Source organism: Phalangium opilio, unplaced genomic scaffold (assembly GCF_054372755.1).
Source record: "Phalangium opilio isolate 3A_F unplaced genomic scaffold, DU_Popi_V2 ptg000070l_1, whole genome shotgun sequence".
Lineage (NCBI taxonomy): Eukaryota > Metazoa > Arthropoda > Arachnida > Opiliones > Phalangiidae > Phalangium > Phalangium opilio.
In genome coordinates, this window is record NW_028324182.1 from 5,931,305 (window position 1) to 5,958,671 (window position 27,367).

At 37.0% G+C, this 27,367-nt stretch overlaps 1 protein-coding gene and 1 long non-coding RNA gene across 3 annotated transcripts in view; one reads left to right on the top strand and one right to left on the bottom strand.

Moving 5' to 3' along the window:
- LOC149661266 (uncharacterized) lies at window positions 1–26,982 on the top strand. Of its 2 annotated transcripts, XM_089843858.1 has the most exons (5): window positions 1–730; window positions 17,139–17,510; window positions 17,708–18,019; window positions 23,337–23,436; window positions 26,790–26,982. In XM_089843858.1, exons 1-4 carry the CDS (start codon window positions 667–669, stop codon window positions 23,429–23,431), a joined length of 843 nt encoding a protein of 280 aa, XP_089699984.1. In that variant the 5' UTR covers window positions 1–666; the 3' UTR covers window positions 23,432–23,436; window positions 26,790–26,982. The 2 variants fall into 2 exon arrangements, with proteins under 2 accessions (XP_089699984.1, XP_089699983.1); XM_089843857.1 differs by lacking the exon at window positions 1–730 and having other exon boundaries at window positions 16,910–17,510.
- LOC149661265 (uncharacterized) overlaps window positions 1–27,367 on the bottom strand; it is a 113,307-nt gene that overhangs the window by 43,927 nt on the left and 42,013 nt on the right. The gene's annotated exons all lie outside the window — the stretch shown is intronic.

Sequence of the window (27,367 nt, forward strand, 5' to 3'; positions counted from 1 at the left end):
AACAAATTGGAATTGTTAACGCGCATACACCTATTAAGGAAATACAAATGAAAACATTTAAGGACATGACTTTCAGTCAGATTCAAATATTAAGAAGTTCAAGAGAAAAGCTCGAATCTTTTCCATCCGAGATTGCACGGTTCAACCTACCTAGTTTCTCTTACATTTGTGTAGGAGGCGCTGGTGTCGCGTGCTAAATATCTGTACCGGCATGCTCTAGCTGCTAGAGTCAGGCTCGAAAAATCGAAACCAGCTCGGCAAGCCGCTATAGCGTGTCGTAAAGGCATCGAAGGCTTTCAGGGAAAAGCCACGTGAGGAGTCACTGTGGAACGGATATCTCGGGATATCTGGTAGGGCACGCGCCCAATTCCGGGGTGACCACTATGTTAAGGTATCTATACCCGTTTGTTCCGCCAAAAACGTGACTTAGTTCTCTCGTACGACCCCAAAAGGACTCGGGTACAACGCGAGCCAAGTGTTGCCCGCGCGTATATCTTAAATCCCTACATAGTACGTCCCATCTCATCTACGAAAGTGACGTTACATCCTTCGATATAATAGACATTCTATATGCGTAACAATATACTTTGTATCATTAGATTATAAAATTACGCAATTGTAGCAATTAGTCATGTAATTTTTACGAGTGAATTTTGAATAACCGCTATGTTTAGAGACGAAAAACTATCGTTTTGGACATTAACGTGCATTGTGGTGGCGGCAGTAAGAGGTACGTTGTCTCGATTATTATTTTCTTGATGTTTATCTCGTTGTTCAAGACGAATACAGTAGAAATGAAACGTAAATATATTTTAAAACACGAAACTTGGTGGCACTGACTATAGCTTATGGCAATGTTTTGGTATAATGCTAGGATGGTACGATTGGTCTTTTCGAAAATGATGTCATAGCTCTCTAATAAGATATACTGTAGATATCCTTAAGTCTGTCCTTCAGGCTTGATCAAAACATACTATAATTTCTTAACGCATCGTTGAAATATATTACTGTTTTCAAGTTATGATTGGGATCATTTTAAGGATGACTTCTTAAATATAATTAGAATTTTCTTTCGGTTTCTTTAAGGGGTCATCCGTAAAACAATCCAATCATAACTTGAAAACAAGTGACCAGGGACGACAAAACGTCACAGAATCTTTTCGACTCAAAATCGCCCTACGGACCTTTCAGAAACACACTGTACAGAGCCAATTTGTATATCGCGTGTTTATTATCCTTTTTTATCCAAATTTTACGCAATATTAAACGAAAAGGCGATTCGCACGAAACGGAAAAATAATATGGTATGCCTAGCATTGTGGAACGAAAGGAAGGAAAAAATTAATTTATAATGTATGGCCTACTTTGTTAAAAAACCAAAAAACATCTGCTTTGAACAAACAAGATATTTCGCGGAAAAAATGTACGACCGAAGAAATTTGATATTATAATCAACAAGTTGGGAAAACCAAAATATTACCTCTCCGTGTCAAGAGGTCTACTACTAGAAACTTATTTACCTAGATATGGAATTATTTCACTTTTTTGAAGTAAAAATTTACGAAATATTGAAGCAGTATTCCAAACATAGCGAATGCACAGTAAAGCAGACGACATTTTACATCCAATAAGGATAAATCTTGGACACATGGAAATCAGTCAATGGGGAAAAGAACAGGAAATGAAGTCTACGCTTCAGCTGTTTAGCCTATATTCTGATAGCTACATTCACAACTGCTTTGCAGTGTAAACACTATCGTCTCGTCTCACCTCAACAATATTCTTAGTTTGCCAACATGAATGTTAACGTTAAATAACACCAAAGCTAAATTGTAGCTAGACGCACTAATAGTCAATGCGCACCATAAAGAGAATAATAAGTCTGTAGCTACTACCCGTTCACCATTAGCCCTTTTACTGATTAAATTGCCACCATGATCTTTTCTTCCATTATAAAATCTTTACCTGATTATTTAAGAGTGTATTTAGCTTTCGGCTCACTCTGAACCGTTGATGTCTCTTCATTTCCGACACGAAAATCAAAGCCACAAGTTTACTTCACCTCAGGCCTCAATTATTCACTCTTTATTTCACTAAGCCTATTGCTTGTTATACCCGCCGGAGTCTAGGTCTTAGTTTTCTTCATGAAATCACTAAACCAAGGATTATTCTATATACAGATGTAGTATAGCTTAAGCAATATGTAAACAGCCATTTCAAATAACAGTATTTAAAAAAATCTTTGGAATATCAAAATGAAACAGAGCTTTAAAGCTACAAAAGTACTTAATGCATCATAATTACGAAAAATACTTCCACATATTCACTTTATATTATGGAAAAAGGGAATATTAAGGTTCTGTATGATTTCTTAACACATCAACACAAGGCTAACTGCTAACGCAACGCACTAGTGTAACAATGGACGGACACACACAGACACAAGGAGTATAAACCCATTAGTGGAAGCAGTATTTTTTTTCCGAAACAATCTCGCTTATGTTTATCCTCTCTAAAATTCGCTAAAAACGTATTATTACTACTACGTAAAATATTAATAGACAGGCAAGGACTGATATCATTAAAGAAGGAGCGCAATATTATCCATATTTTCATTTCATATACAGAGAAAAGAAATTATTATGTTTCTGAGAGGAGCTTCCCATTTTGGTTGTTGTTTTGAAAAATATATCGCAATGCACGGGCCTTGATAGATATAGGAGGCAATGAAGAAATATATCGCATGCACGGGCCTTGGCAGATATAGGAGGCGATGATAATCTCTCTCTTTGCCCGAGAGGTTTATCTTTAATATTTAAATAAATATAATTATTTTTAATTATTTTAATCTTCAATAATTAACATTAATAATAGCTAAATCGTTTAAAATAAAGTTATACCTATTATCATCTCAAACTTTGCTAATATTGACGTTTAAAGTGAAGGGTACCCCTCTTGCCCACTTTCTTCAAATTTTGGGGTATATATACGATTCGTTTCCATTATAATAGTAAGGAAAAAGCGCAATTGCGAAAACCTTTGGTGGCGATCCCACCTTAGGGAGGCTAGACGTTTCTCGTAACCCTAGCTGATCGCCGCGTATATCCTAAAACCAAACGATGATAGTAGAAGCCAATGATACAGATTGGTGTCTATGTGGAATAGACGGAAGACCAGTGGATGGTGGTGTTAGAAGCCAGTGTAAGTGCAGACTGGTGTCAATGTGGGATTGACAAAAAACAGAAGATGGTGGTGATTAGAAGCCAGTATGTACAGACTGGAGTCCAAGTGGAATGGACGAAGACCAGAAGATGGTGGTGATTAGAAGTCATTATGTACAGACTGGTGTTCATGGGGATGGACGAAGACCAAAAGATGGTGGTGATTAGAAGCCATTATGTACAGACTGGTGTCCATGGGGATGGACGAAGACCAAAAGATGGTGGTGATTAGAAGCCAGTAAGAACAGACTGGTGTCTGTGTGGGATGGACAAAGACCAGAAGATGGTGGTGTGAGAACTCAAGTAGAGGAGCCATTTCCGTGACTGTGAAAGCAGTTCGGAAATGGCGAACACGTTTGCTCCGATACGCAAACTGCGAACGCGGTCACGTGGGTGTAACAACGGACAGACAGACAGACACACAGACAGACAGACACACACACACACACACACACACACAGACACGGCCGTTACAGAACCTCTCCTGGACTACGTCACACGGAGAGGTAAAAACACTTTCGCGTGTAATACTTTAAGTTAATGTAAACAGGCTTATAAGAATCATACTATTTTATTTTTGCGTGAAAAAAGCAAAATCAATTAGAACAGTTCCGTGAAAAGTTCTAGAGCTACAGTGTCCTCGCCATACTGTTTTCTACTCCATTGTCAAGTGTTGTGATCAATGGAAATGGGCGGTCAAGAACGTGACCAGAATAAAATAGGGTCATGAAATAAAAGCGCGCTACCCAACGGTCTCTTCCGAATTTGACCTTATTCGCTACTATACTTCCTATTTAAAGCAATCTACATAAATACGAAAGAATAGCCAAGACCCATCTCAACAAGAATCAAGATTAATACTCCCAAGAATATCGTCGAAATATTTCCTCTTAACATTTGATCAAGTATAACATTCCCTAGCCTGGTTTAGTAACTGTAAACATAATCAATTTGTCGTTATTTCTCAGTAAATTGGAACATACAAAAAGTATGAGTTGTAGACAAGTGGATTCCATGTGCGATTTTCAATCCCGTAAAACATGATGATGGCTCTTAGGGAAAACTGTCAGGGAACATTTTCAACTCAACATTTCCCATGCAACCCACTGTATATTGATGGTACATCATAACGTAATACCCATTTTTCAAATCCCCGACTTATCAGGTTCCGTACGAACCCTGTACTAATTTCCAAGCATTTTCAACAATGTCAGTAGGTATTCAGGAAATTCCTACCACCCTATGACGAATTTCATCGTAATTTCATATTTTAACGACACAGAATAAGGTAACCAACCATTTGATCCTCTAACGTTTAGCCAATAAATAGAAGTATAGGAGATATTTGAAATGTCCTTAAGATTGCCAAGTAGAGCTGTCCCATTTCCTCGTCTTTGTAAGCTCGCGCCTTAATTCAAATTAAGTTGTAACACGCCAAGTGACGGATAAATTATTCGTGGGAATTTCTAATCCGTGCTCGAGATGTTTTGAGCTAGTCCTAAAAGCTTATATAATATGGTATTGGATACGCGCTTTAATCTCGTCTTATAGAGTGAATATTTATTGTACCAGATATGGATAGTGTCCAGCTTCTCGAAAGGGATTTTTAGTCGAGAGAGTGAAACGTTGTAATTAACGTAGCAACCAGAATTCAACGCCGTGAATTCAAATGGATGGCACGCCTCCGGAATATTACCATTTTGCGAATAGGTCTTGAATATATTCGCAGATTTCAAAATTCATTCTAAGGTCTAAGGATTTTCTTGATACATTCGTTTCAAAAATTGTCGCGAGTTTTGCAGGATGACCTTTATTAAGGAATAGGAAATAAAATATAGACCTTTAAAAGGAAAGTTTCGGGTAACACAACTGTTTATACCTAAAAAGAACGGCTTCTTTTTCTAAATATAAAAGGAAAAATATTAAAAAAATAATAAATGATCTCCTATTACAAAATAATTAGCGTTTAATTAGTCTTAAAAACGTCGAGGACTACTGCGCCATCCGCCCTTGGTTTTACCGGCGTCTGCTACCCAGAGCCTCTTACCCCTACGGGATTGATTGTATTCTCACAGGCTGAGAGAGGTAAGGGGTTATTTTTAGCAGACGCCGCTAAACCAATGGCGGATGGCACAGTAGTTCTTGTTTTTAAGACGTATTAAATGCTAATTATTTTATAATATGGGATAATTATTTTAAATATTTTCCTTCTATATTTAGATCAAGGCCGTTCTTTTAAGATAAATGTGTAGAAACCGGATATCCTACAATGTTAAGTCGCGTTTGAAGGACTTCATAAATTTGAGTAAAGGAACAAAGCATTAAAAGTGAATGTAAAGAAATTATAAATAACGATAAAAAGAAAACCTAGCAAAATTACAGAATTACACTTTCTCGTCCTAGTAAAATTAAACCGTATGGTGCATTCAAATTACGCGTAAAAGGGAAGCTATTTAAATGCACGCACGTCTCATTATCAACCATGGATACGGAAATTGTAAGTCAGCAAAAGGCAGGCCATTTGAATTGGGACATCGGGGTGCAGCCATTGATAATTAAGCTTGATTATAAACTTTAGTTAAATTATAGACTGAAATCTGCAGGCTTCAAATATCTCCGAGATTGAAACTTATCGATTTTACGCGTAATAAAGTGGAGGAGATATATATTAGTGAGTGTGAAGTGATTAGCAAAGGTTCCCCTCATTGAATCAAACCAGGCATATAAACCCTTAGAAATTGTCTTTCAGATTTCTCCCTCTATAGGGAGGTGTCAAATTACCAAATGAGTCAGAAAGGTGAGAATATAAAAGTCAAAATGAGGGTCCGCGCCTGCATTTTTCGCGCCCTTCCTTCGCGCCAAATCTTTTTTCGTTTTTTGGGTAATCCTATTAATAAAATTAATACGATCATGGAGAACGAGGGCGAGAACTAAAGGAGAGCGCCAGATAATGGTGCCACTATATCTCTTAGCGGGCTTCAACCCCCCCCAGAATCAATACCCGATTTTTATTCCCCTTCTTTCTCTACTTTTGATAATGCTAATGTAATAAAGGGGTAAGTATATACGAATCTTTATCTCATTTCTTAAAAAGGAAAGAAACGGACCGATGTTTCTCCGCTTTCATTTTCCATGATAACAAGGAGTACGATACTCAGGAACGAAAGGGTTATTCCCGCGGTTCAAAGGTTAACTTTACGCTAACGACTACAAAGCGACTGATATTATAAAATAGCTTTCGTTTTTTGAAGAATATCCGAGATAACTAATTTTAACGAATTTCACCTCTGCATCAGTTGCAGAGTCTCAAATTGTAATGAAGGATCTTTGAATGCCAAATTTCTAACTCGCTAAGTAGACAATCTGTTTAAACAGAACTTTTTTTTTACCGAAATATACGGAGACAACTTTAAAACAAAGCGTTACTATTTACTAATTGACCCTAATTTCTCTTTCTTACATTTGGCAACATCTAACTTCAAACCTCCTTGATTACATTATTTCGAGGAGCACTTCAAGTTCAAAGTCGGTTTATAATTTGAAATATACGACATTAAGTCGAATTTTTTTTTAATGTTTTAAAAGTTACGCGATATCTAATTAGTTTTAAAGAGCGAATTTCCGCAGTATTTCTAGATAAGCAAAATTCTGTCATTTTGCCGGAAACGTTTCTCTTTTAGGGTTAGGACTTTTTTTCGCTTACGCCGAAGTTATTTTTACAACTAGAAATTTGTCGCTCGACGTTAAGAGTAGTTCCTGGTACGGAAAAGGATAGAAAGAGAGAATGGGGTTTGTCCTCCAGGGAACAGTACTGTATGGCCCCGGTGGTTCTTACAGGGCTAAGTGCGCCGACGAGTAAGATACGTTACTTAGTTGCCCCTTTTTCGTTAGAGTCGGCTGCCCTTAAAACCGTGAGCGCGGCTCGAAGAGCGCAAAGAGAAGACGCCGCATGGGAATAACATCCTTCAAATTCCTGGGACTAGAAACGCCATTCCCATATATACAAAGGCCTTAGCTACGGTACGTCTTTTTCCCAATCGCTAATGGACTTTGGGCTGCTTTATCTTGACCATTTCCAGAAGGAGAAATTTTTAAATTCTACCTTCTAAGTCTCTAGTTCCATTTCTTCTCCGTCAGGCTAAGGCTAAACCTTAAACTAAGGGTATACGAGAAAGCGCCTAACACGCCCTTTACTTGATTTTATCTAAAGTAAGCCATAGATATCGAAAATAAGTATTCAAAGGAGCGAAATCAATTAACTATGGCTAGACGAATAAAGAAGTCTCCACTACTCGCAGCGGACGCAAATATAAATATTTGGGGTCAACATTACGCTCGGTGGGTCACGATCACCAAATTGTCTTTTTCAATCACTATGATGTACCGAAGTTGGAGACCGACGTTGTCGTAACCCCAACATTTGTATACCCCGCATCCGCTTCCTTCACGCGTGATTGGACACTAAGTCTTCCCAGCATCCCCCCGCTTACAATTGTATGCTTTAGCTTTTATCCGGATAGATTAATCACTTACAGAGAAACCAACGCACAGGAGAAGGGGCGCCATCTTAGGTAAGAAGGCGGCCTTCCTCCTATTGTCTTTGGGTCTCTTCAGGAATTAATAGAGTGGTCTATTTTTTAGGTTAGTTCAGGTATGCGAGAAATAATTCTTTCAACAGATAGTAGATAGATGGCAGCACTTGTCACGACTGAAACGAATTTTTCAGTATAATTGAAGTCGGGCTATACACTAACACTAATATCTATGAGTAAGAAGAAAGACTCGAGTCGGAAAGAGTCTCGAGCTTTCTCGGCGAAATAAAAAAGGTAAAACAGAAAAGTTTGTTGCTTTCCGCCTTTGATGTATATTCTAATACAATAGGGACAGTGACTTTTGAATGGAGATTACGTGTAAGGTAAAAATGTTGATGTTTCGGGGAAAAAAAATATATCTCTTCCATTTCTACGAGGCTGGAGCGGACGTTATAAAAGACGTAACAAAAAAGAGAAGAACCAATAGCGAGTTTTTTATGGCTTCATAGCGTCTCTACAAACCATTAACATTTGATTTATATTTCATTGGACAATATCCAGCAGATTCCAGACGCTTTTTTTTTAAACAAGATATTCTGCAGATGATTTCTTTTAATATTATTGGGAGTTTAAAAATAACAATTCTATTATTTACGGAAACATCACTTTGTACCTTTCAAAACAACACGCGTATGAAACTTAACGACATTGGTATCACTTCTTAGTAGCTTCCCCATTTTGACAATTTATTTACATGAAACCAAGGACATCCTAAATTCACTCACTGGTCCTGACAACTCCTGATTTCATCCATAGCCTCACCTCCTAATATTTTAAAGGTAGGTCAAGGGATCAGAATGGCTTCGACAAATTAATTACAGTAACAGATGAAAATGAATAAAAAAGTAGATTTCCCACGTTAAAAAGGGGGAAGTTTCGTGTAAATGGAAAAGATTGTTAAAAAGGTTGAAATGGAATTACTTCAGCGCCAAGGAGGATTAATGCTTTTAAGGGAGTAGCGGCTATATTGCTGTCCGAGAAGAAAAATCGTTGACAGTCACCAGTATGAAGAGACCGCAAGCTCGAGAGAGAGAGAGAGAGAGAGAGAGAGAGAGAGAGAGAGAGAGAGAGAGAGAGAGAGAGAGAGAAGGATTAACAAAAGCGCTTATTACATTTTTCCGGGCCAGCGCCCTTCAAGACAAAGACGAGCCGTGCTTAGTTCCAAATGACCAAAAGAGCAAGCTTCTTAAGTTCAAACAACGACTCTTACATTTAATCCCACTCTCCCTTATGTCCCCTTTCTCAATTTTTAAAGTTAGTCACATTAAAAACGATATCATTTCAACTGAGGCGTAGAATACTTGACTACTTGACTGAAATCAGAAGTGTATAATACTTATCTTCGAGAGATGTGGTACGATTCTTACCAACATCAAAACATTTGGAGCAAGGATACTAAACCCATCACATACTCGATAAATAGTTCCCACATCAGTAGAGCTTTGCCAAGGCGCATGCGCTTGTGGATTTTTGTCCCACGTAAAGACAATCAAGGTTTGTGCTGGGGGTTTAGTACCAAACAGTTATAGAATTCACCTATAGCACGGTACTATGCCCATCTGAAGTTTGATGAGCAGGAGAGCAAACTAAAAGGGTGAGCCTCAGCCTGGGAAGAATCATGTTACATATAACTAAAGTATTAGAGGATACAGAGTTTCATCCTTCCTATTATCCCCTTCTGATGAAATCTATTAGAATCAAGGTACTTCAAAGCTCTGGTTGGTATAATTAAATGTTTGTATTGTTCATAGACTACGAACGAAACATTGAAAATGTTTCACTTTGATGATACCGCTACTTACTTTTCTTTACCTTATCATATAGCTTAAGAAAGCGTGTCTAAAAAAATCAACATAATATCTAAGATAGGGAAATAATCAATAGCGTAAAAACCAACAACTTCAGGTTGATAAATATTGCAAAGACGGGAAAAACATACAAGGCGGTAACCCTATCTCTAACAACAACGGAGCTACGGAAGAAGGGGCAATACCGTTTTCACCACCCACAACCCGCGAACTCCTCTCATTTCTTAGAGAGAAAAATCCAATAGGAACCTCTATATATGGAACGGGGAGAACCTCATTTCTTGAAAGCTGGAAATACAAAACTATTCCAAATGCTAGACCCCTAAGGTATCAAAGACCCCTTTTCCTACCCTACCTTTTACCCCGTTTGGGGGCCACGCCGTCTCGCGACTTTCTCTACTGGAAAAACTGGACTGAATTTACCCCTCCTCCTCCTCCTCCTCCTAACTTCTCCAATAGTGACATTTCTCTTTTGCTATACGTGCTTTGTATTCTCTTATCGTTACACACGTTTTTAGCTTCAGCTACAACTTATAGAACAAGGAAACTGACGCGATACGAAACTGTAGCGGGAGAAGTAGGCGCCGGTGTTCTAGCGCTCAATTCTCTGACGCGTCGTACTAAGGCAGACGACAATTCTGCCTTAGCCTACTGACGATGATTAGTTAGAGAAAGGACGTGTTGTGCTCCAATCATGCGCAGTTAAAACTGTAACTGACACGTGACCCGCTACGTTTTGCGAAGCGAGACTTCTACACAGACCATATACTTTTCCTGCGTTTGAACTTCCTTAACTATAGAAATGTCTGGCAACTTTATTAGTAGAACCGCTGACTATTTTATAACTTTATGGGTAGAAAAGTTGAATGCATAATAATGAATATTTAAAATTGCAATTACGTATCCATCTTCAATATTACGTTGTCTTTCCAGACACAGCGAAAGTGACCTCATACTGGGGTGGGTAGTGGACGATTAGTTACTACATAAAAGAAATAAAATATTGAAACTTTGATATGATGAAATTGTACAATAGGGGTAGACGTACATTTCGTAGCTACCCATCTTGTTTTCCTCCTTTTTAACACTATGTATACATACCGAGAATATACTTGAAGGGAAGATAGGGGGGGGGGTGTGGTGTTCCGATTCCTGACCTACATTATAGAAATATCAATGCTACCGTTAATAAAAAGGGGAATAATTCGATTTCTACACTTTCATTTTTCTTTTTACCTCTCCGTGTGACGTAGTCCAGGAGAGGTTCTGTAACGGCCGTGTCTGTGTGTCTGTCTGTCTGTGTGTCTGTCTGTCTGTCTGTGTGTCTGTCTGTCTGTCTGTCCGTTGTTACACCCACGTGACCGCGTTCGCAGTTTGCGTATCGGAGCAAACGTGTTCGCCATTTCCGAACTGCTTTCACAGTCACGGAAATGGCTCCTCTACTTGAGTTCTCACACCACCATCTTCTGGTCTTTGTCCATCCCACACGGACACCAGTCTGTACATACTGGCTTCTAATCACCACCATCTTCTGGTCTTTGTCCATCCCACACGGACAAAAGTCTGTACATACTGGCTTCTAATCACCACCATCTTCTGTTCTTTGTCAATCCCACATTGACACCGTCTGCACTTACACTGGCTTCTAACACCACCATCCACTGGTCTTCCGTCTATTCCACATAGACACCAATCTGTATCATTGGCTTCTACTCCATTATCATCGTTTGGTTTTAGGATATACGCGGCGATCAGCTAGGGTTACGAGAAACGTCTAGCCTCCCTAAGGTGGGATCGCCACCAAAGGTTTTCGCAATTGCGCTTTTTCCTTACTATTATAATGGAAACGAATCGTATATATACCCCAAAATTTGAAGAAAGCGGGCAAGAGGGGTACCCTTCACTTTAAACGTCAATATTAGCAAAGTTTGAGATGATAATAGGTATAACTTTATTTTAAACGATTTAACTATTATTAATGTTAATTATTGAAGATTAAAATAATTAAAAATAATTATATTTATTTAAATATTAAAGATAAACCTCTCGTGCAAAGAGAGAGATTATCATTGCCTCCTATATCTACCAAGGCCGTGCATTGTGATATATTTCATTCATTGCCTCCTATATCTATCAAGGCGCGTGCATTGTGATATATTTCATTCATTGCCTCCTATATCTATCAAGGCCCGTGCATTGCGATATATTTTTCAAAACAACAACAAAAATGGGAAGCTCCTCTCAGAAACGTAATAATTTCTTTTCTCTGTATATGAAATGAAAATATGGATAATATTGCGCTCCTTCTTTAATGGTATGAATCCTTGCCTGTCTATTAATATTTTATGTAGGAGTAATACGTTTTTAGCGAAGTCTACAGAGGATAAACATAAGCGAGATTGTTTCGGAAAAAAAATACTGCTTCCACTAATGGGTTTATACTCCTTGTTACTGTTGTATAGAGTAATCATGATAAAAGCTTAAAAAATTACGAGAGGACAGACCTTTTTTATCCTCTTGTTTTATTCTTAATAAGAATATAAAACATTTATTTTGTATCAAAAAATATTTTTTGGTGCTAAGATTGCTTTAAAAAAATCCAGACGGTTAGGCATTGGTAAAAAAGACAAATGATATTTTTCAAATCTAATGAGATAACACCCACCTAGTTGAAAATTGCCCTTTTTTATCCGCGGGAGCCATTCTTAATGAGAATTTCGATGCTAGTCGGTTGTCAATTAAACTACCAGTATATTATTGTGTTTGGAAATTGGACATTAAGTCAAATTTAGTGGTTGTATAGAGCCAGCAGGTTTTTGCCGCTTCTTTTTGTGAGTATTTGATTTTTGTATGTAAAATGGAGGAAGATAATGTTGAGAGTAAGGATGAAATGAGGAAGCGCAAAGCGCGGGAAAGGATGAGGGCAAAAAGGTCGACGTTTTCATTGGATACTTAAGTTTATATAATCTTCTCGACACGGAGAGGTAATATTTTGGTTTTCCCAACTTGTTCCTTTCAATATCTATAAGTCAATATTCCTGTTAGGCTCTCATCCGAAGTTCATGACGTCCCAGTTCCGCGCGTCTTTAAACTCTTTGACAACTAAAGTGTTAGGTTTTAAGGAAGTTGCGTGCCAAATAAACCAACATATCGAAAAAAATCGAAGATAGACAGGGGAAGTAAGTATATAATGTAACAATATACAGGGTAGAAAATTGATAAATCGCTATTTTTCCATTAAAAGGATACGCCTTTATACGCAGGAGTGTGCAGCGGTGAAGTAGTTTTACAGGGGCTCGTTGAAAATGCATTGGGAAGTTTCACCCTAGATGTTGGCTTCCATTTTAAATTTTTTTTTGGAAAATTATGAAACTGTTTAATATACACCCTGTATATTAAAAAATATATGTATCTTTCGCAGGCTTGTTTGTCAGTTAATGTAAATATTGAACTTTATAAGGGATAAGGTTAGTCCCGGGAAACCGATAAAATTACGTAAATCGATATTAAAAACACGGGCCTTTCGCGTCACATTAAAAACTATTTATTTATTCATTTTGAGTACACAAATAGCTAGCTACTTCAACTGCATCAGGCGAGAAAAGTAAAGTGAAGCAAAGCAAAGGGGAGGGGGAAAGGGACAGGGTAGAATGAGTACCCTCTGTATACTTTCACATAAAGTTAAAGCGCGGTAAGTAGATGAGCAAGTTGAGTTTCATACTTAAACAATATTACTATAACCTGCAGCAGAAGTAAGATGAGACTAGAAGTAAAGAGCTCTAGCATTGGTAGTAGATCCTGGCACCAGTGAAAAAATTTGAGGATTTTAGGCCGCTTCCATCGCGCTTACACTTGAGAGAAAAAAATTGGTCGAGTTCCAAAAACATTTCCCACCCCTTTTCCCTCAACCTAAAGCCGCGGAACACGGACGCGGGTGCTTGAATCTAGTTCGGCCGTCTAACTCCACGAGCGTCTCACGTTTTGTAGGGAAAAATCAGAAACCGCTACCAGAGGGCCAACCGTTGGTGTGTTATCAAGAATATTCACTTTCGCCAAGTGAAGAATTTGGTTAGCTCAGTACTTCTAGTCTCATCTTACTTCTGCCTGCAGTAAAAGATTCGGAACAAATTTTTAAGGAAATCTAGTTAAATATCTTCAGAGAGTTTAATAGCTAGCATATGATTAGTAATTTACAAATTTACTGGCACTCGCATATGCGCAGAATGTATTTAGTTTCCTTGTCTTGGAAAGTTGCAAGTGACAAAAATTCGCAACCACTTCGTCTAAACACAAACAGCTGTCTATTTATTTACTCGAGGAAACTTTTAAGGTCTACCTGCCGGAATTAAACGTGTTTGTCCGGGGTAATTTCTATTTACAGTACTAATTATACCGAAACCTCCGGCCTGCAAAGTTACGGCGCTTGATCTTAATTCCTTTAAATATATTCCCCGCTTTGAATTTCGCCTTTCCGTCGCTCGCTGCAAATGTTAGGTATAGTTTCCATTTTCCATTTGAAATAATCATAATTATAATTTCTGTTGGGAATTAAGGGCCGAGAACGAACTTAAAATAGTGTAATGTATGCTAAAGTTTTAAAATCATCAACTTTTCAATTTTAATTTAACACGTACGTTTTGAAATATAATAATTAAGTTTTGTTATGAAATTAAATTTCACTTTCGGATTTTAATGCTAATTTTTGGCCAGGAAAATTATCATTAATTGCAAAATGGAAGTTGTTATAATTAAATTGTAAATTTATTTTGAGAACTTGCGTTACGCGATTTACCTAATGTCAACTTTCAACGTAAGTAACTTATCAACAATAAGTATGCCTCAACAAGGCCTATATAGTCTTTATGATAAAACCTTTCAGCACAAAATAATTTTAGGTTATGGAGGAATACGATTTAAATTTTCTGAAAAGGCATACTTGTGGCCTATAATAAGTTCATCTAGTGAAAAATGATATAATCTAAAAACCTCGACAGGTTTTTTGGAGTAATTTGGAAAATTACTAAAAATTTCCAGACCGAAGCTAGACGTTCAACAAACAAAATTACCCTCGTAATAGTCTTTTATAATTAGTTAAAATATGTCCACATAGCCAAAATGTAATAGAGTTAACAGTAAGAAACACGCGTCAATGTCTAGCTCTATAGGCCTATTTATGTCAGCTCTTTATTCACTATATGACTGTGAACTTATATTTAGTTTCGAACCAAAGAAAAAGGCTTTAGGCATTAATTTCGAACAAGGTAATTTTCAACGTTGAACTAATGTTAAAGTAGAACAGAAAAAAATTGTTTTACACATGAAGATACTCAATTGTTCCATGAAACATTTTGCCGAATTATTTCTTCCCATGAACATTTGGTAGGACCCTCAAATTTTAGTTGATTTTAATTCCACTTTCTTTAAGTTATAAAACGCTAAAGTTATTGGGTCGGCGTCTGTTTCTTCTTAAAAGCACTTTTAAAACATTCTAATACTAAATTAAATAAAGCAAGGCTATGGCGCAAATACTTGCTTAAGAATAAAATCTAAAAAAACAAAAACATGTTTCTATTTTTATAATAACAATCCTAGATACATTTTCTTTGATTTAGATTATGCCAAAAAAGAAAAGTATGAAATCAAAACAATAAATATTTATGATATTTTTACCGTTGATACATTTTTTGACTGCCTTTTTTATACATCTTCTTTTGATTCAAAATTGAGAATAAAATATAAATTTTGGTATACCATTAAACGTAGAGTGGTGTATTACAAAGCCTATTTCGAATGTATCTTCAATCGGGCCTTTTGAATAAATTTGAAAACGGAATAATACGGTTTCCTCGTTAATTTTGAATAAATAGATTTTTAAATAGAATTGCTGTTATAAATGGAATTAGCTTGCTTTTAAAATTCATTAAATTAAAACGGCGTAATTAAAACTATTCAAATTCGAAAGCGAGCTAACGAACGAGAGAGAATTTGAAATAATTATTACACGCGGAGTTCCATTGTTATTAACGTTGAATTAGAGTAAATTTATGTCAAGTGCAAATATTGTTTTCAAAGAGAAGATAATCTTTAGAGGATTGCTAAGCCTTTACGTGGGTGGATCCTACATTATTCGGGAAACTGGTGATATTCCCTTTAAGGTAATATTTATTTACATTAGGCAGAAGATTTAATTTTCCGAATTCATTTCGGACTACTTTAATTTTACAAGAATGTAGCTTAGCTAAGCTTATGAGTTTTAGTCAATTCGGTACTGAATATAGATTGTAGGCTTTTATCATAATATTTTCCATGGTTTGAATTACAAAAAAGGAATTAAATTTTCACGAGCTATAGATTTTTCAATATACTATCAAGAAGTTATATCTAGTATCTCAGAGAGAAGGTATAAATTCGCCACATTTCCAGCTTTATCTCCAGTCCAAACGTATGGTAGGTCCGGAGTCAATCCCCGTCTCTAAATTACAACCAGCATCTCATTGGTTCTTGAAAACTCACGTCAGCGCGACGACGCGAGTGACGAAAATTACAGTCATATTTTCCGACTGAGGAGAGGCGAAATAGCCCGGCGCCTCCTTTTACGTCCCCCTTGTATTTTGAAAGGGGGACTGGGACTATGGCGCGCGAATACAAAGGCATCTTATACCTTCTCTCTGAGATACTGATATAACTTCTTGATACTATATAAGGGAGAGTTGAATACATTCTTGATATACACCTATAAGCGTATTAAAATAGGTAAAATGCAAATTGAAAAAGCTTCTTTAAGTACATTTTCTGGGACGTGTAAATATAGGAAGGGAAATTCTAAACCCTATTCTTACATTCATGGCACGCAAAAAACGCGTGCGTTTAATTTAACCCTCGGTTCTTTCTTTTTGAATCCTTTCTCTCGCGGGACTCTAAGAATTCAGGAAGGAAACCGTTGTTAAACGAAAGACCAAAAAAGCACAATATTCTCAACTTTTAAATTAAATTTCCTCCTATTTTCCTTCATACTAAACAAAAAAAAATAATTCTCACGGTGAGCACTTCTTGTACCTGAATTAACATTTCACGTTTGAAGCAAAAAAAAAAAAATCTATTTTAAAACTGACCTAAAGCGCGTCTAATTCAAATTTCTCCTGGTTTAATATAAGAAATCCATTAAAAAAAAACCTTATTTAATTAAAATGTAAGGTTAAAGTAGTTATTTTCAAATATATACTAACAGTTCATTTAAGAAGAGTTTTTTATGAAGGGTTTCAATGACAATGAGTGACGCGATAAGTCAGGTTTCATGACGTGAACTAATCAGGGAAAGAATGAGGTTTATTTGGTAGTCAAATGAAGGGGTGGTGGGGTCAAATCACCTCCGGCGGACATGGGGCAGTCGGAATCTGTAGGGTACGATCGCCGACATGTCTGGTATTTCCTCAAACTTGGCTTACATGAGTTCACAGTGGAACAGTTTCAACTGTTTCCTCAGGATCTAATAAAACTCTATCTTTTCTTTAATTTAGGTTCAGTGTCGATAGAGATCAGTAGAATCTCGGTTCCCCGTTACGTTGAAAATGGTACGGTTGATTTTGTGATATTAGACTGTGACTACGCGTACGACCCTGAACGGGACAAAAACATAGTCGTAAAGTGGTTCTTGAACACGGACCCGGAACCGATCTATCAATGGATAACCGAATACGACACCCGCTACGTCTCATGGCGACTTCAGAGTTACCTGGACATGAGCTACAAGACCAGCCCGTCCACTCCTTACAACAAGTTCAGGGCACTCAAGATCAAGCGACCCACCATCGAATTAAGCGGCAAGTATTCTTGCCACGTCGTCTCTCTCGCCAGTCAGGATTATGCCGACAAAGTCATGGTCGTTTTTGGTAAGTACTTATAACTCACAACCTCCTTGTATGTCCCGAAACGTAGGGTGGCCTAACCCATTCTTTACGTCAAAAAAAGAAACCGTGAAGTTTGGGCTAAGTAGTTTCGAGACCAGTTTATGTAAATAAGGGCTTAGCGAAAACATAACTTTACAATGATGTCCTACTGTCTGATTTTTGTATTTCATCGTTTTTAGCGCCACCTCGACACGTCAGCTTTAACTACACGAAGACCAGTTCTCATTCTGCCAATATATCGTGCCAAGCAGAAGGGGTGTTTCCGCTCCCAGAGTTTCATCTGTATCGAATGACGGAGCTGGACGACGATTATCGTTCGGTGATGGGAGCGCCTTCTTTTAGCCTTCGCGAGGATGGCACCTATGACGCCGAAAGTTACCGAGAGATCTACGATCGGACGCTTCCCTCGTCCGAAGCCGTGTCCTACAAATGTGTCTTAAAGCTACCGGGAACCGAGTACTCCGCCGAAAGAACTCTCGTTTATTATCCTGGTAAGATTGGTTCTCTTTAACTTAGAGACAACTAGAAGCGCGCCTGACCTTCAATTCGCTTGTACTTGCCACTCAGACAAGGATAGCTTCTCCTAACACTCAATCTACAAGAGTACAGTCCTGAAAGTCGATTGTCTGAAAAACCATTTATTTCCCGCTGTCCCTGTCCCATCTGTCTATATAGTGATTTCCGACTATTAACATTGCCGTAACTGATTCTTCTTTAACTCGCGACATAACAAAATCGTTAGGTGCCATCGGATAATTTTAAAAACATTTCAGGCATGCGCAAAACGCTCTCAGACATAATTAAAAAGAAACAAAACCCGAATTTCCTAATTGAGACTATTATTATTCCTCGTTCTCTTCTACTCTAGCCAGTCATAATTCCTCTTAAGTTAGGCTTAAGAACGCGCATTTTCGTTTTGAGAAATCAAGGAAGTTTGGAAGTGTACAAGAGGTAGGGTGCGCTTAAAAATAATACCATCCTCCTAGACAAGAAAATGGTCCATGGACTCTATTCTCAGTGAAAAGATCAGACATAGTCTTATCTTCTGCATGGTTAATGCCATTGAATAGGTACGGCTCGGTACATGTATATTGGAAACACGGCGCTGAATTAATGGCTTTCGTGAATAGAAGCATTTCGGGCCACGCTGGGGACCCAACGAATAAAAACTTGTCCTTTTTTCTCTGGACGAATGGTTAGGCCTATACTAAAAGCGCCCCCGCCCAAGACCCGCAGTTCTAGTTCAAGAGAGTCTGTAAATGCAGACTACAGACCGTCGCTACAAAGATGCTTGGTAGAGAATGTAGGTGGTGGAATAGTTTTGGAACGTTCGATTTTAAAGCCCAGGGAATTTAAGGTTTCAATGGTTTTTGTTGTAACTTTTACCATGTTGAAAATTTAATATGATTTAATTCATTTTAAACATCTACCTGCTAGGTTATATCATCTTTACTAATATTATAAAAAACTAAAATTTGTTTGTTTACGTAGGGGGTAATCTCTGGAACTACTTAAAGGAAAGGTTCAGTCAACATAACATTATACCTTAATAGAACGACCTTTTTCTAAAAATAGAAGAGGAAACACTTAAAAAGTTAATTATTTAAAAGTAATTAGCCAACCAATCCCGTATAGGGGTAAAGGGTTCTGTCTAGCAGACGCCACTAAACCAATGACGGGAAAGTAGTCCACTTTTAAGGTATAATGTGTAGAACCGGGATTTTTTTTGTTTAACCGATTTTCAAATCCAAAAGATTGAAAGTTGTTTTGTCGACCTTGTTAGCTACTAGCATGCGAGGAAAAAGCAATTGAAGGGTGCTGTGGGGTGTTGGCTCTAGGTCTCTGGTTAGCGGCCATAAAAGAAAATGTTCCATTCGCAAGCTTCGCTCTTAACCAATGACGAACAGAGAGAAAAGAACTTTTTTTTTTATCTCTCTCGAAGAAACTGCCGCGTTCAACGCGATAATTTTAAAGCGTACTTCCTATATTATTTCTTCATTTTTTTTATTTTACTCAGGTCCGTTTTTTTTCTATTACATTTATTTGCATATTCCCATTTTAGCTATATATTTATTACATCCATTAAAAGTTTCGTAAGGTTCCTGGAAGGTTCCAAAAATTTCCTTCAAAACGTATCCAAACAGCTTTTAAGTGTATTTGAAAAAGGCATTTTTCCTTCACCTTTTTTCTTACACTAAGTTGGTTAAATTTATTTCTTAACTGGATGGAATGGCTTTTTCGGAGACGATTTGAAGTTTTTTTTATATCGAAAGAGCAGGGCCCATTAGAAAAAAACCCCCGGTAAAATTCAGCTGAACCAAATGCCGAATGAGCGTTTTTTAATTGAATTATACTGAAAAATTGTCGATGAGAATTTTTGAACTTAATGGATGGAATTTTGGAAATCAGAATTTGACGATTACAGGGTTCGTACAGCTTTTGGGAAACCCGATTTCCCTGACATTTAATAGTGCAAGGCCACTTAATAACTGCAGGAGTTAGTGTCCGAGTAATAGCTTCAGGAGGTTTTTTTTGTTGTCGTTGAAGCAAACCCTACAGATGAAACTGAGAAAAACCTCACGAATTTTACCAAAAATTACAAATTTCCAAATTATTTCCCTGAATTTTACCAAAAGTTGAGCATTTTACCGAGCTTTCCCTGAATTTCACAGAGTTCTCTTTGAATTTTACCAAAAACTATGAATTTCCCCGACTTTTCCCGGAATTTTCAGTAAAATTTTATTTCCCCGATATTTCCAGGTTCCCTAGGTTTGTACGAACCCTGCTATATAATCTTTGAAAAAAAATCCAAATTGCCAAGAAAATTAATAAAAAATTAAAATACTTCGACCAATTTAAAACGAAATTTCGTCAATCTATCGAAACTATAGAACAAAATATACAGTTAAACTATAAATATTGAAATTGTTTATCGAAACTTCAATCGATTTTTGCCATAGGATATTCCTTATTTGACTGAAGGCGAAGACAGTGCACTTGAGTTTCAGTCGAAACCTTTAATTTAATATCGCTTTATTCGCGATAGTTATAGACTATAAGATGTCTTTGAAACAATGAGAGTGACCTATATAACTCGGAATAAATTTTCCCGGGCTAAAGCCTATACTTTAAGGATGGAAGCTGCCGGCGAAACTCTTCAATTGAAATTGAATGCTCTCAAAGAGATATTTTCAGAAAAGGGTCCGCCAACGAGCCAGATAGATAGATTCTTTAGAAAATCGTTTCACGGTGCTTTTCAGTTGGAAACAACTCTCATAATTTCCAGGCCGGAAAATTGGGACTCGATCGAAGCGAATCTTTTAACTTGTACCTTTAACGATACGTTAGTCGTCATAAGTCTCCATCTAACGTAAGGATAACATCTAACCCTAACTCGCACCTAATAGGTTGTCAGAGAAAAAGCGTATGGAAACCCTAGAATACGTCACACGTATTCATGATAACATTGTAGACTTACGTTGATAAACTTATACTTCCTCGAACATCCAACAACTTTAGACTGTTTCGTTTGTGTAAGAGAGCCAGTTCGACTCTGTATTTGATACGTTTTAAATTGTAGCCTTTTCAAAGGAAGAAACGAGTCCATTCGAGTTATAATTTAGGAAAGGTGTACTTTGTTTAATACTGGTTGGATTCTGGTCGTCTCTGACTCTCTTTGAACAGGAGAAATAGCTCGTTCGTTTCGCTTTGGGACCCGAAACTGAGATGTTATTTCGAGATCATTTATCATTTAAAACTTCCTAAGCCTTTGCTAAACTCTTTGGCAATCGGGGAGCGTTCAAATCTCCAATTCTTGACACACGCCGAAAGCTCTAAAGATATACGTTCACCCTACTAAAGCGAATTACGTGGAAAAGGGGCAACAGTATGATAATCAACGTTGCCTTTTTCAGCTTCCAAAAGTGGACGAGAACCAGTCTCTTTAGAGATCTAACGAATCTTGGTGAGAGATTATTAGGGTCTTTTCAAAGTTTATTCCTGAAAATGCTAAGGGGGTGCAAACATTCGTATATATTTTGCAAGTTTTGAAAGCGTTGGAATTTCTCGTTTAGATTAATGACCGAGTTAAGCGCTTTTCTATACTTTCTAATGCGTGACGAAGCTATCTATCCGCGCCGCCAAAAGTATATATTTAACAAAATGATCCGTTACTTAATCCCTCAAAACTTTCTCTCTTTAAAATATTAAGAAACCTCAGGGAAACGATTACCGAGAAGCGTTAATGACAACTCAAAGCTAATTACTTCATTTACGTTTAAGAATTTCTTAATTATAAATAGGCTTAGATAGCATATCCTATAGTATAATTTAAACACGAATTTGTACATTAACTGTTGCATCTTTTATGGGTCGCCAGAGACAACTCAAAACTAAAATTAAAATAAACTGCATCAACGTCTAAATTGAATTTTTTTTTCTTAAATCTTAAATGCCTAATTCATAGATTTCACGCTATACGGTTCTTCACAATCCTTTTTCCTGTTTTTAAACGAAAAATCCGTCTATAGAATATAATAAAATTCTTTTCGAAAAGTTTTATCTCGAGTCATAGTTTGGAGTACAAAAAGGAACTAGTGCGCTACTATAACCTATAAGGCGCGTTTTCAAACTGAAAGTTGATCGTAAAGCTCGAGTGAAGCTTGCTTTTATTTTTTTTTTAGTTTCTCGCGCTCTGAAGAACGCGCCTTCAGGTTCAGAAGCTTCGTTGTTGGGGCAACTAACGAAATAAAACGCGATTTTATTATCTGTAGTTTATAAAGTTAGTCCGTAATCACCTTTTTTAGCGACGAAAAGTCTTTCTATCCAACCAGTGAAAGCCAGCCGACAAATAAATCATGGTTCAGACTCCCACGGAAGAAACCCATTCCATCCATAATAGTAGGGTAGATGGTTGAAGGCATGTCATGTGTTCTTATAAGTTCAGGTTTATTTATTACGTCGTTTAAAAATTTTTAAACAAACTGCGTCAACAATTTGATATAGCAGCCTGGTAGTTGGCTTCACCGGTGGGCACTAGTGTATCGTGAGATAAACATTTCTACAGGCGTTAAGGAGAAATACATTGGAAAATAAACCCTGTAGGTTGACTTTCCTTCATATGTTTCTTTCTTTTTTTTAACTAAATAATCGCGTTTAGTGCAATTAAGAAAGAACAGTCCGATTGCAATCAATGTTATAATGAAATATAGATTTAATTAAGACTAAAGCGTAGAAGCATTAAATTCGGAGATATTAGTCACTCTAACGGTCCAACCCATCTTGTCTATAAAATACGCCAACCTGACACATGGTCGAATTCGCGATAGCTGCATGTGGAAGATGTTGGAACGCCGTATAGAAAGCCCAGAGGTCCGAAAGATCGTAAAATAAACTATTGCCTTAAGTTTCCACATAAAACCTTTATTGAACTAGACACGGAAACCGTGATAGCCAATGGCCAAAACCTCGCGCCTTCCCACCCAAGGTATACCGGCTATAACCTTTTTCTTTCTCTCGCGTCACCTCGTAGGCCGCCAAGTCCTAAAACTTTTCATCGCTTTCTACAAAAATAACTTTTATCCCTTGAAACAATGGCGGAATTAAGTAAGGCCAAGGCTTAGGGGATCCCTATCAACTCCGTATCATTCCCTTTACGCTCCAAGTAATCTAATCATTTGTTTTACGAAGTACTAGGTAACATTTATAGACATTCGTTTCATTGTTATAGCTTTCTTTCTCGAGAATCTTAATTACAAAACTAATATATTTTAACCAATTTTATTTCCTTGTTTATTTATTGATTTATAGGGCCACCGGAAGTCGATTGTGCCTCAACCAATTGGAGTCAAATTGTTTACATCCTCGTGATACGAATTATCGGCGCTAGATTACTAGGAAATTAATAGAGGTATGATCTATTTTATTAATTCCTGTATCAAGACAAAACTTTGTGATCCCATCCTTCTCGCAAATCAATTATAATTAATTAAACTAACTAATTAACTTATGAAATCTAATCTGAAGTTTAGTATAAATCGCTTAGTACATTAAAACAGAAGGGGATAATGGAAGAAGGATGACACTATATATCCTCTTAATACTTCAGTTAAGTAACATGATTCATCCCAGGCTCACCCTTTTCGTTTCCTATCCTACTTCTCAAACTTTAGATGGGCATCGCACCGTGCTAGGGTGAATTCTATAACTGTTTAGTACTAATCTTCAGCAATCAACCCGACATGCTCTCCTTGGCAAATAGAGTAATGATAAGGGAAATATTTCACGCGTACATGATTCATTTTAGTAACCTTGCTCCGAATATTCTGTTGTTGGGAAGAAGTTTTTCACAATCACATCGCTTTGTGGGGTACACTTCTCTCGAAGAGAAGTATCATATACTTCAGATTAAACGCATAAGGCGAAATGACACGAAGCTAAATATTGATATTTCATCCGGTCAATCACGACAATATCCCTGAACGCCATACATTCTCTGAATATAATATTAAATGTAAGTTATATTCCCCAAGGCCTATAATTTGAAACCGTTTCAATATTAATAAAACCCACACGTTAAAATACATATTATTAAGATTCCCTCCAAAGTAAATTGACACGTTAAAACTTCCCTTCCTTTCTCACCACCACTATAGGGGCAGGGTTTTCGGATAAGCGTGTAAAATAGAGTCTTTAACATTTTAAGGCGGCGTCATATTTTCTTTATTAACTTTTGGCCTACATAGATATTTCATAAACCTAAAATGATTTCACGTTTACGACTCCTATACATACATATAATCTTGAATTCCGTTCACTAAGGAATGACGAATGAAACTTGAAAGGGACGTATTAAAGGGATAGTCTCAAGGGTATGTCCCTCTTTGATGTGGAAAGTTATTAACACCTTTGATCACAATAATAATCACCTACGAAGGGACATGACGCTTGCGTACAGGTGGGCCCCAATACAATGCAAAGAAGGGTAGTGTTTGCTAGCCCCTATGTAATGAGTATTTAAATTAATTAGTTAAAATCATCACATCCATTACATATTTAAAACTTTCGTCGACTATCACTTTAAGATAAACACTATTAGGTTAGTTATTATAGATATGTTGGTTTGGACTCTATTCATCTTTGCCGCGTGAATGAACCGGAGGTATTAGAGTTCGGTATCAGTATTGATGTCATGTATCTCTGCCCCTTGCTCCTTTTACCCTCCCAGAACTCGCATTAGGGGATGAGTCATTTTAATAACGTAACGCCAACGCGGATGCCCCGTTATGTGTGGTATCGGGTGCAGAAATCCCATAATCCTCGCGTCGACAGAGATAGAATGTTTTGAAGGGTATTACTGTACGCCTGCCTTCACAATAACATTTTTATGTCGCGTCTAACGTCCACCTACACACAGAAGCTCATCAATCGAAAGGCTATTCGAACCCGATAACGATTAAATGTGATAAGAAAGCAACTGCTTTTCACTATATCTCTAAGTGTGTGGAAAAGATCAAGGTTTATTTCTGTAAGACTACGGAGCGTGAGTCAGCTCTTCATTGACTGTGCTTCACTTGACGCTAATTACAATTGTAAATTGAGCTGTGAAATTAGGCAAAGCTCGTGTGCGACGTATTTATCGAAGTGGTCGATAAATGACTGTTAATAATTTCACGCCATTTGTTATTCTTGGATATAATTTAACAAAATTCAGACACCTCATAATCAGCCTAAAATAATTGCAAGTAAAATTGAATTTTGTAGAACTTTCACAGAAAGGTTCGTATGACTTCAAATAGTTTACTTTTGGAGTTACCTATTTTCTACATACCATCCAAGGCTTATCTAACAGTAGGGCAAAGGAGACATGACCGAGGAGGCCGACGCTTAAGTTAGAGCGGACAAGATTAGAAATCATCTACGGTTTTGTTGATTTGCATTATTTGACTGATGTGTGAAGCTTAATCCTCTTTTGCTGTTATTGATTTTGATAATTTGAATGATCCGTTGTTGATTCGGTGTCGATTTGCAAGAATTGGGGATATTTGTTTTTAGGAAAGGTGTCTCTGATTTAGTTAATCTGTATGATTTATGTGATTTGATAGGGTTGTGTGACATCGATTTGTGAGATGTAACATTGATAAGCGAGTTTTGGCAGTAATTCGTGCGATTTTAAAGATATATTTGAACCAGGCACGCGTAAAAGATCTGAAAAACTGTCGTCCTCCTCGGATATACCGGTGTTGAAACCCATATTCCAATACAATCAATAAGAAGGGACCACAAATGCGTCCGGAGCTTGCTTTCGTGGCCACCCAAACTTTTTTTTTTCTCACACTCTCAATATCTATCTCACTGGGTTTCTAAACATACCACGTGTAAGCTTTTTGGGGGACCTACTCGTCGTATCTTGGTCGTAAAATATAAAAGGAAACTCTTGTACGATATTAGAATCGTATCTACGGTTGTCGTATTGATCTTCCCACGCATTGGGCTCCAGCGTGACTATTCCACATACCCGTATAGTTACGTATATATACAGGGTGTTTCTCATAAGTCTGCCATAAATTAAGGACGAGGTTGTTTGAGCGATTTTGAGTCGAAAATGTTATATGACATTTTTCCGTCAATGCTACTGTTTTCAAGTTAAGATTGGAGTATTTTATGGATGACCACTTTAATTTAATTAATAAACTGATTTAGACAATGATTTCTAATTTAATTAAGGCGTCATCCCTAAAACACTCAAATCATAACTCGATAACAGTGGTCCGGACGCCAAAATGGAGATAGAAAAGTTTCGACTCAAAAACGTCCTTAATTTATGGAATATTTATTAGAAACATCCAGTATATGCAAATTAATATATGAAAGGTTGTGTTCGTAATTAAGGCTCGACTTGTTCAAGAAAAATATTCACATCACCAATTAAAGAAATTATATTCCTTGTTTCTAGGAAACATTCTATCATTTCCAATTAATTATTTCGGTGTTATTCTATAAGAATTCCGAGTAATAAAAATACCTAGACGTATATTATTAATAATAGCAATTTAAATAATTTCTCATAAGAAAAATCTTACCGGATAAAATATTTAATTTTAATAAAGAAAGGTTCAAGATGGAAATATTCATTTTGTTATACGAAAGAGAAAATAAAACAGTGAATAGTTAATATAGCTCGTAATATATTTGCTTTTGAATTTTATGACGTCCTAATAATGCCAATTTTAATTAACAAGAAATTTCTATTGTATTTTACAGGTACGGTGGCAACGACAAACAGCAGCGAATTATCCCAGCTAAAATAAAGTAGACTTTACAAAAGTCGAAATCTGAAAGGAGGGACATAAACCCAAAAGAAACACACAAACACAAACCCACACCATTTTTATCAAAAATTATAACTGTTTGGGAACGAAAAAAGAAACAGTTCGAAGGCAATTGTACAGTTCTATATGCCTAGATTATAAATATCTGTAAAATTTAAAGAAATATTCCAAATAAATTTATCGATTTGAATTTTAAAATATTTTTCTTGTGACTCGTGAATGTTGTGACAATATTCGAAAGCTTCGAAAAATATCGCTCATCACGTGGCAAGAGGCATCAGAGTCATGCTGAGAAATAAGGAGGTGGCCCCCTCCAACCCCCTTTCATTATTAGTAGAATAACAGCGCACAATTATACTCCTTTCCTCGTAAGACAAACATACAGTTGTCGCGCAACTTAACCTTAACAAGCCTTATCACGTTCAAAGTAAGTTCACGTGTGGGATCTCAGTTTAAAGATTAATACACTACTCGCCGGAAAAAAGGTAATTCTAAATTTTTAATTCCGAG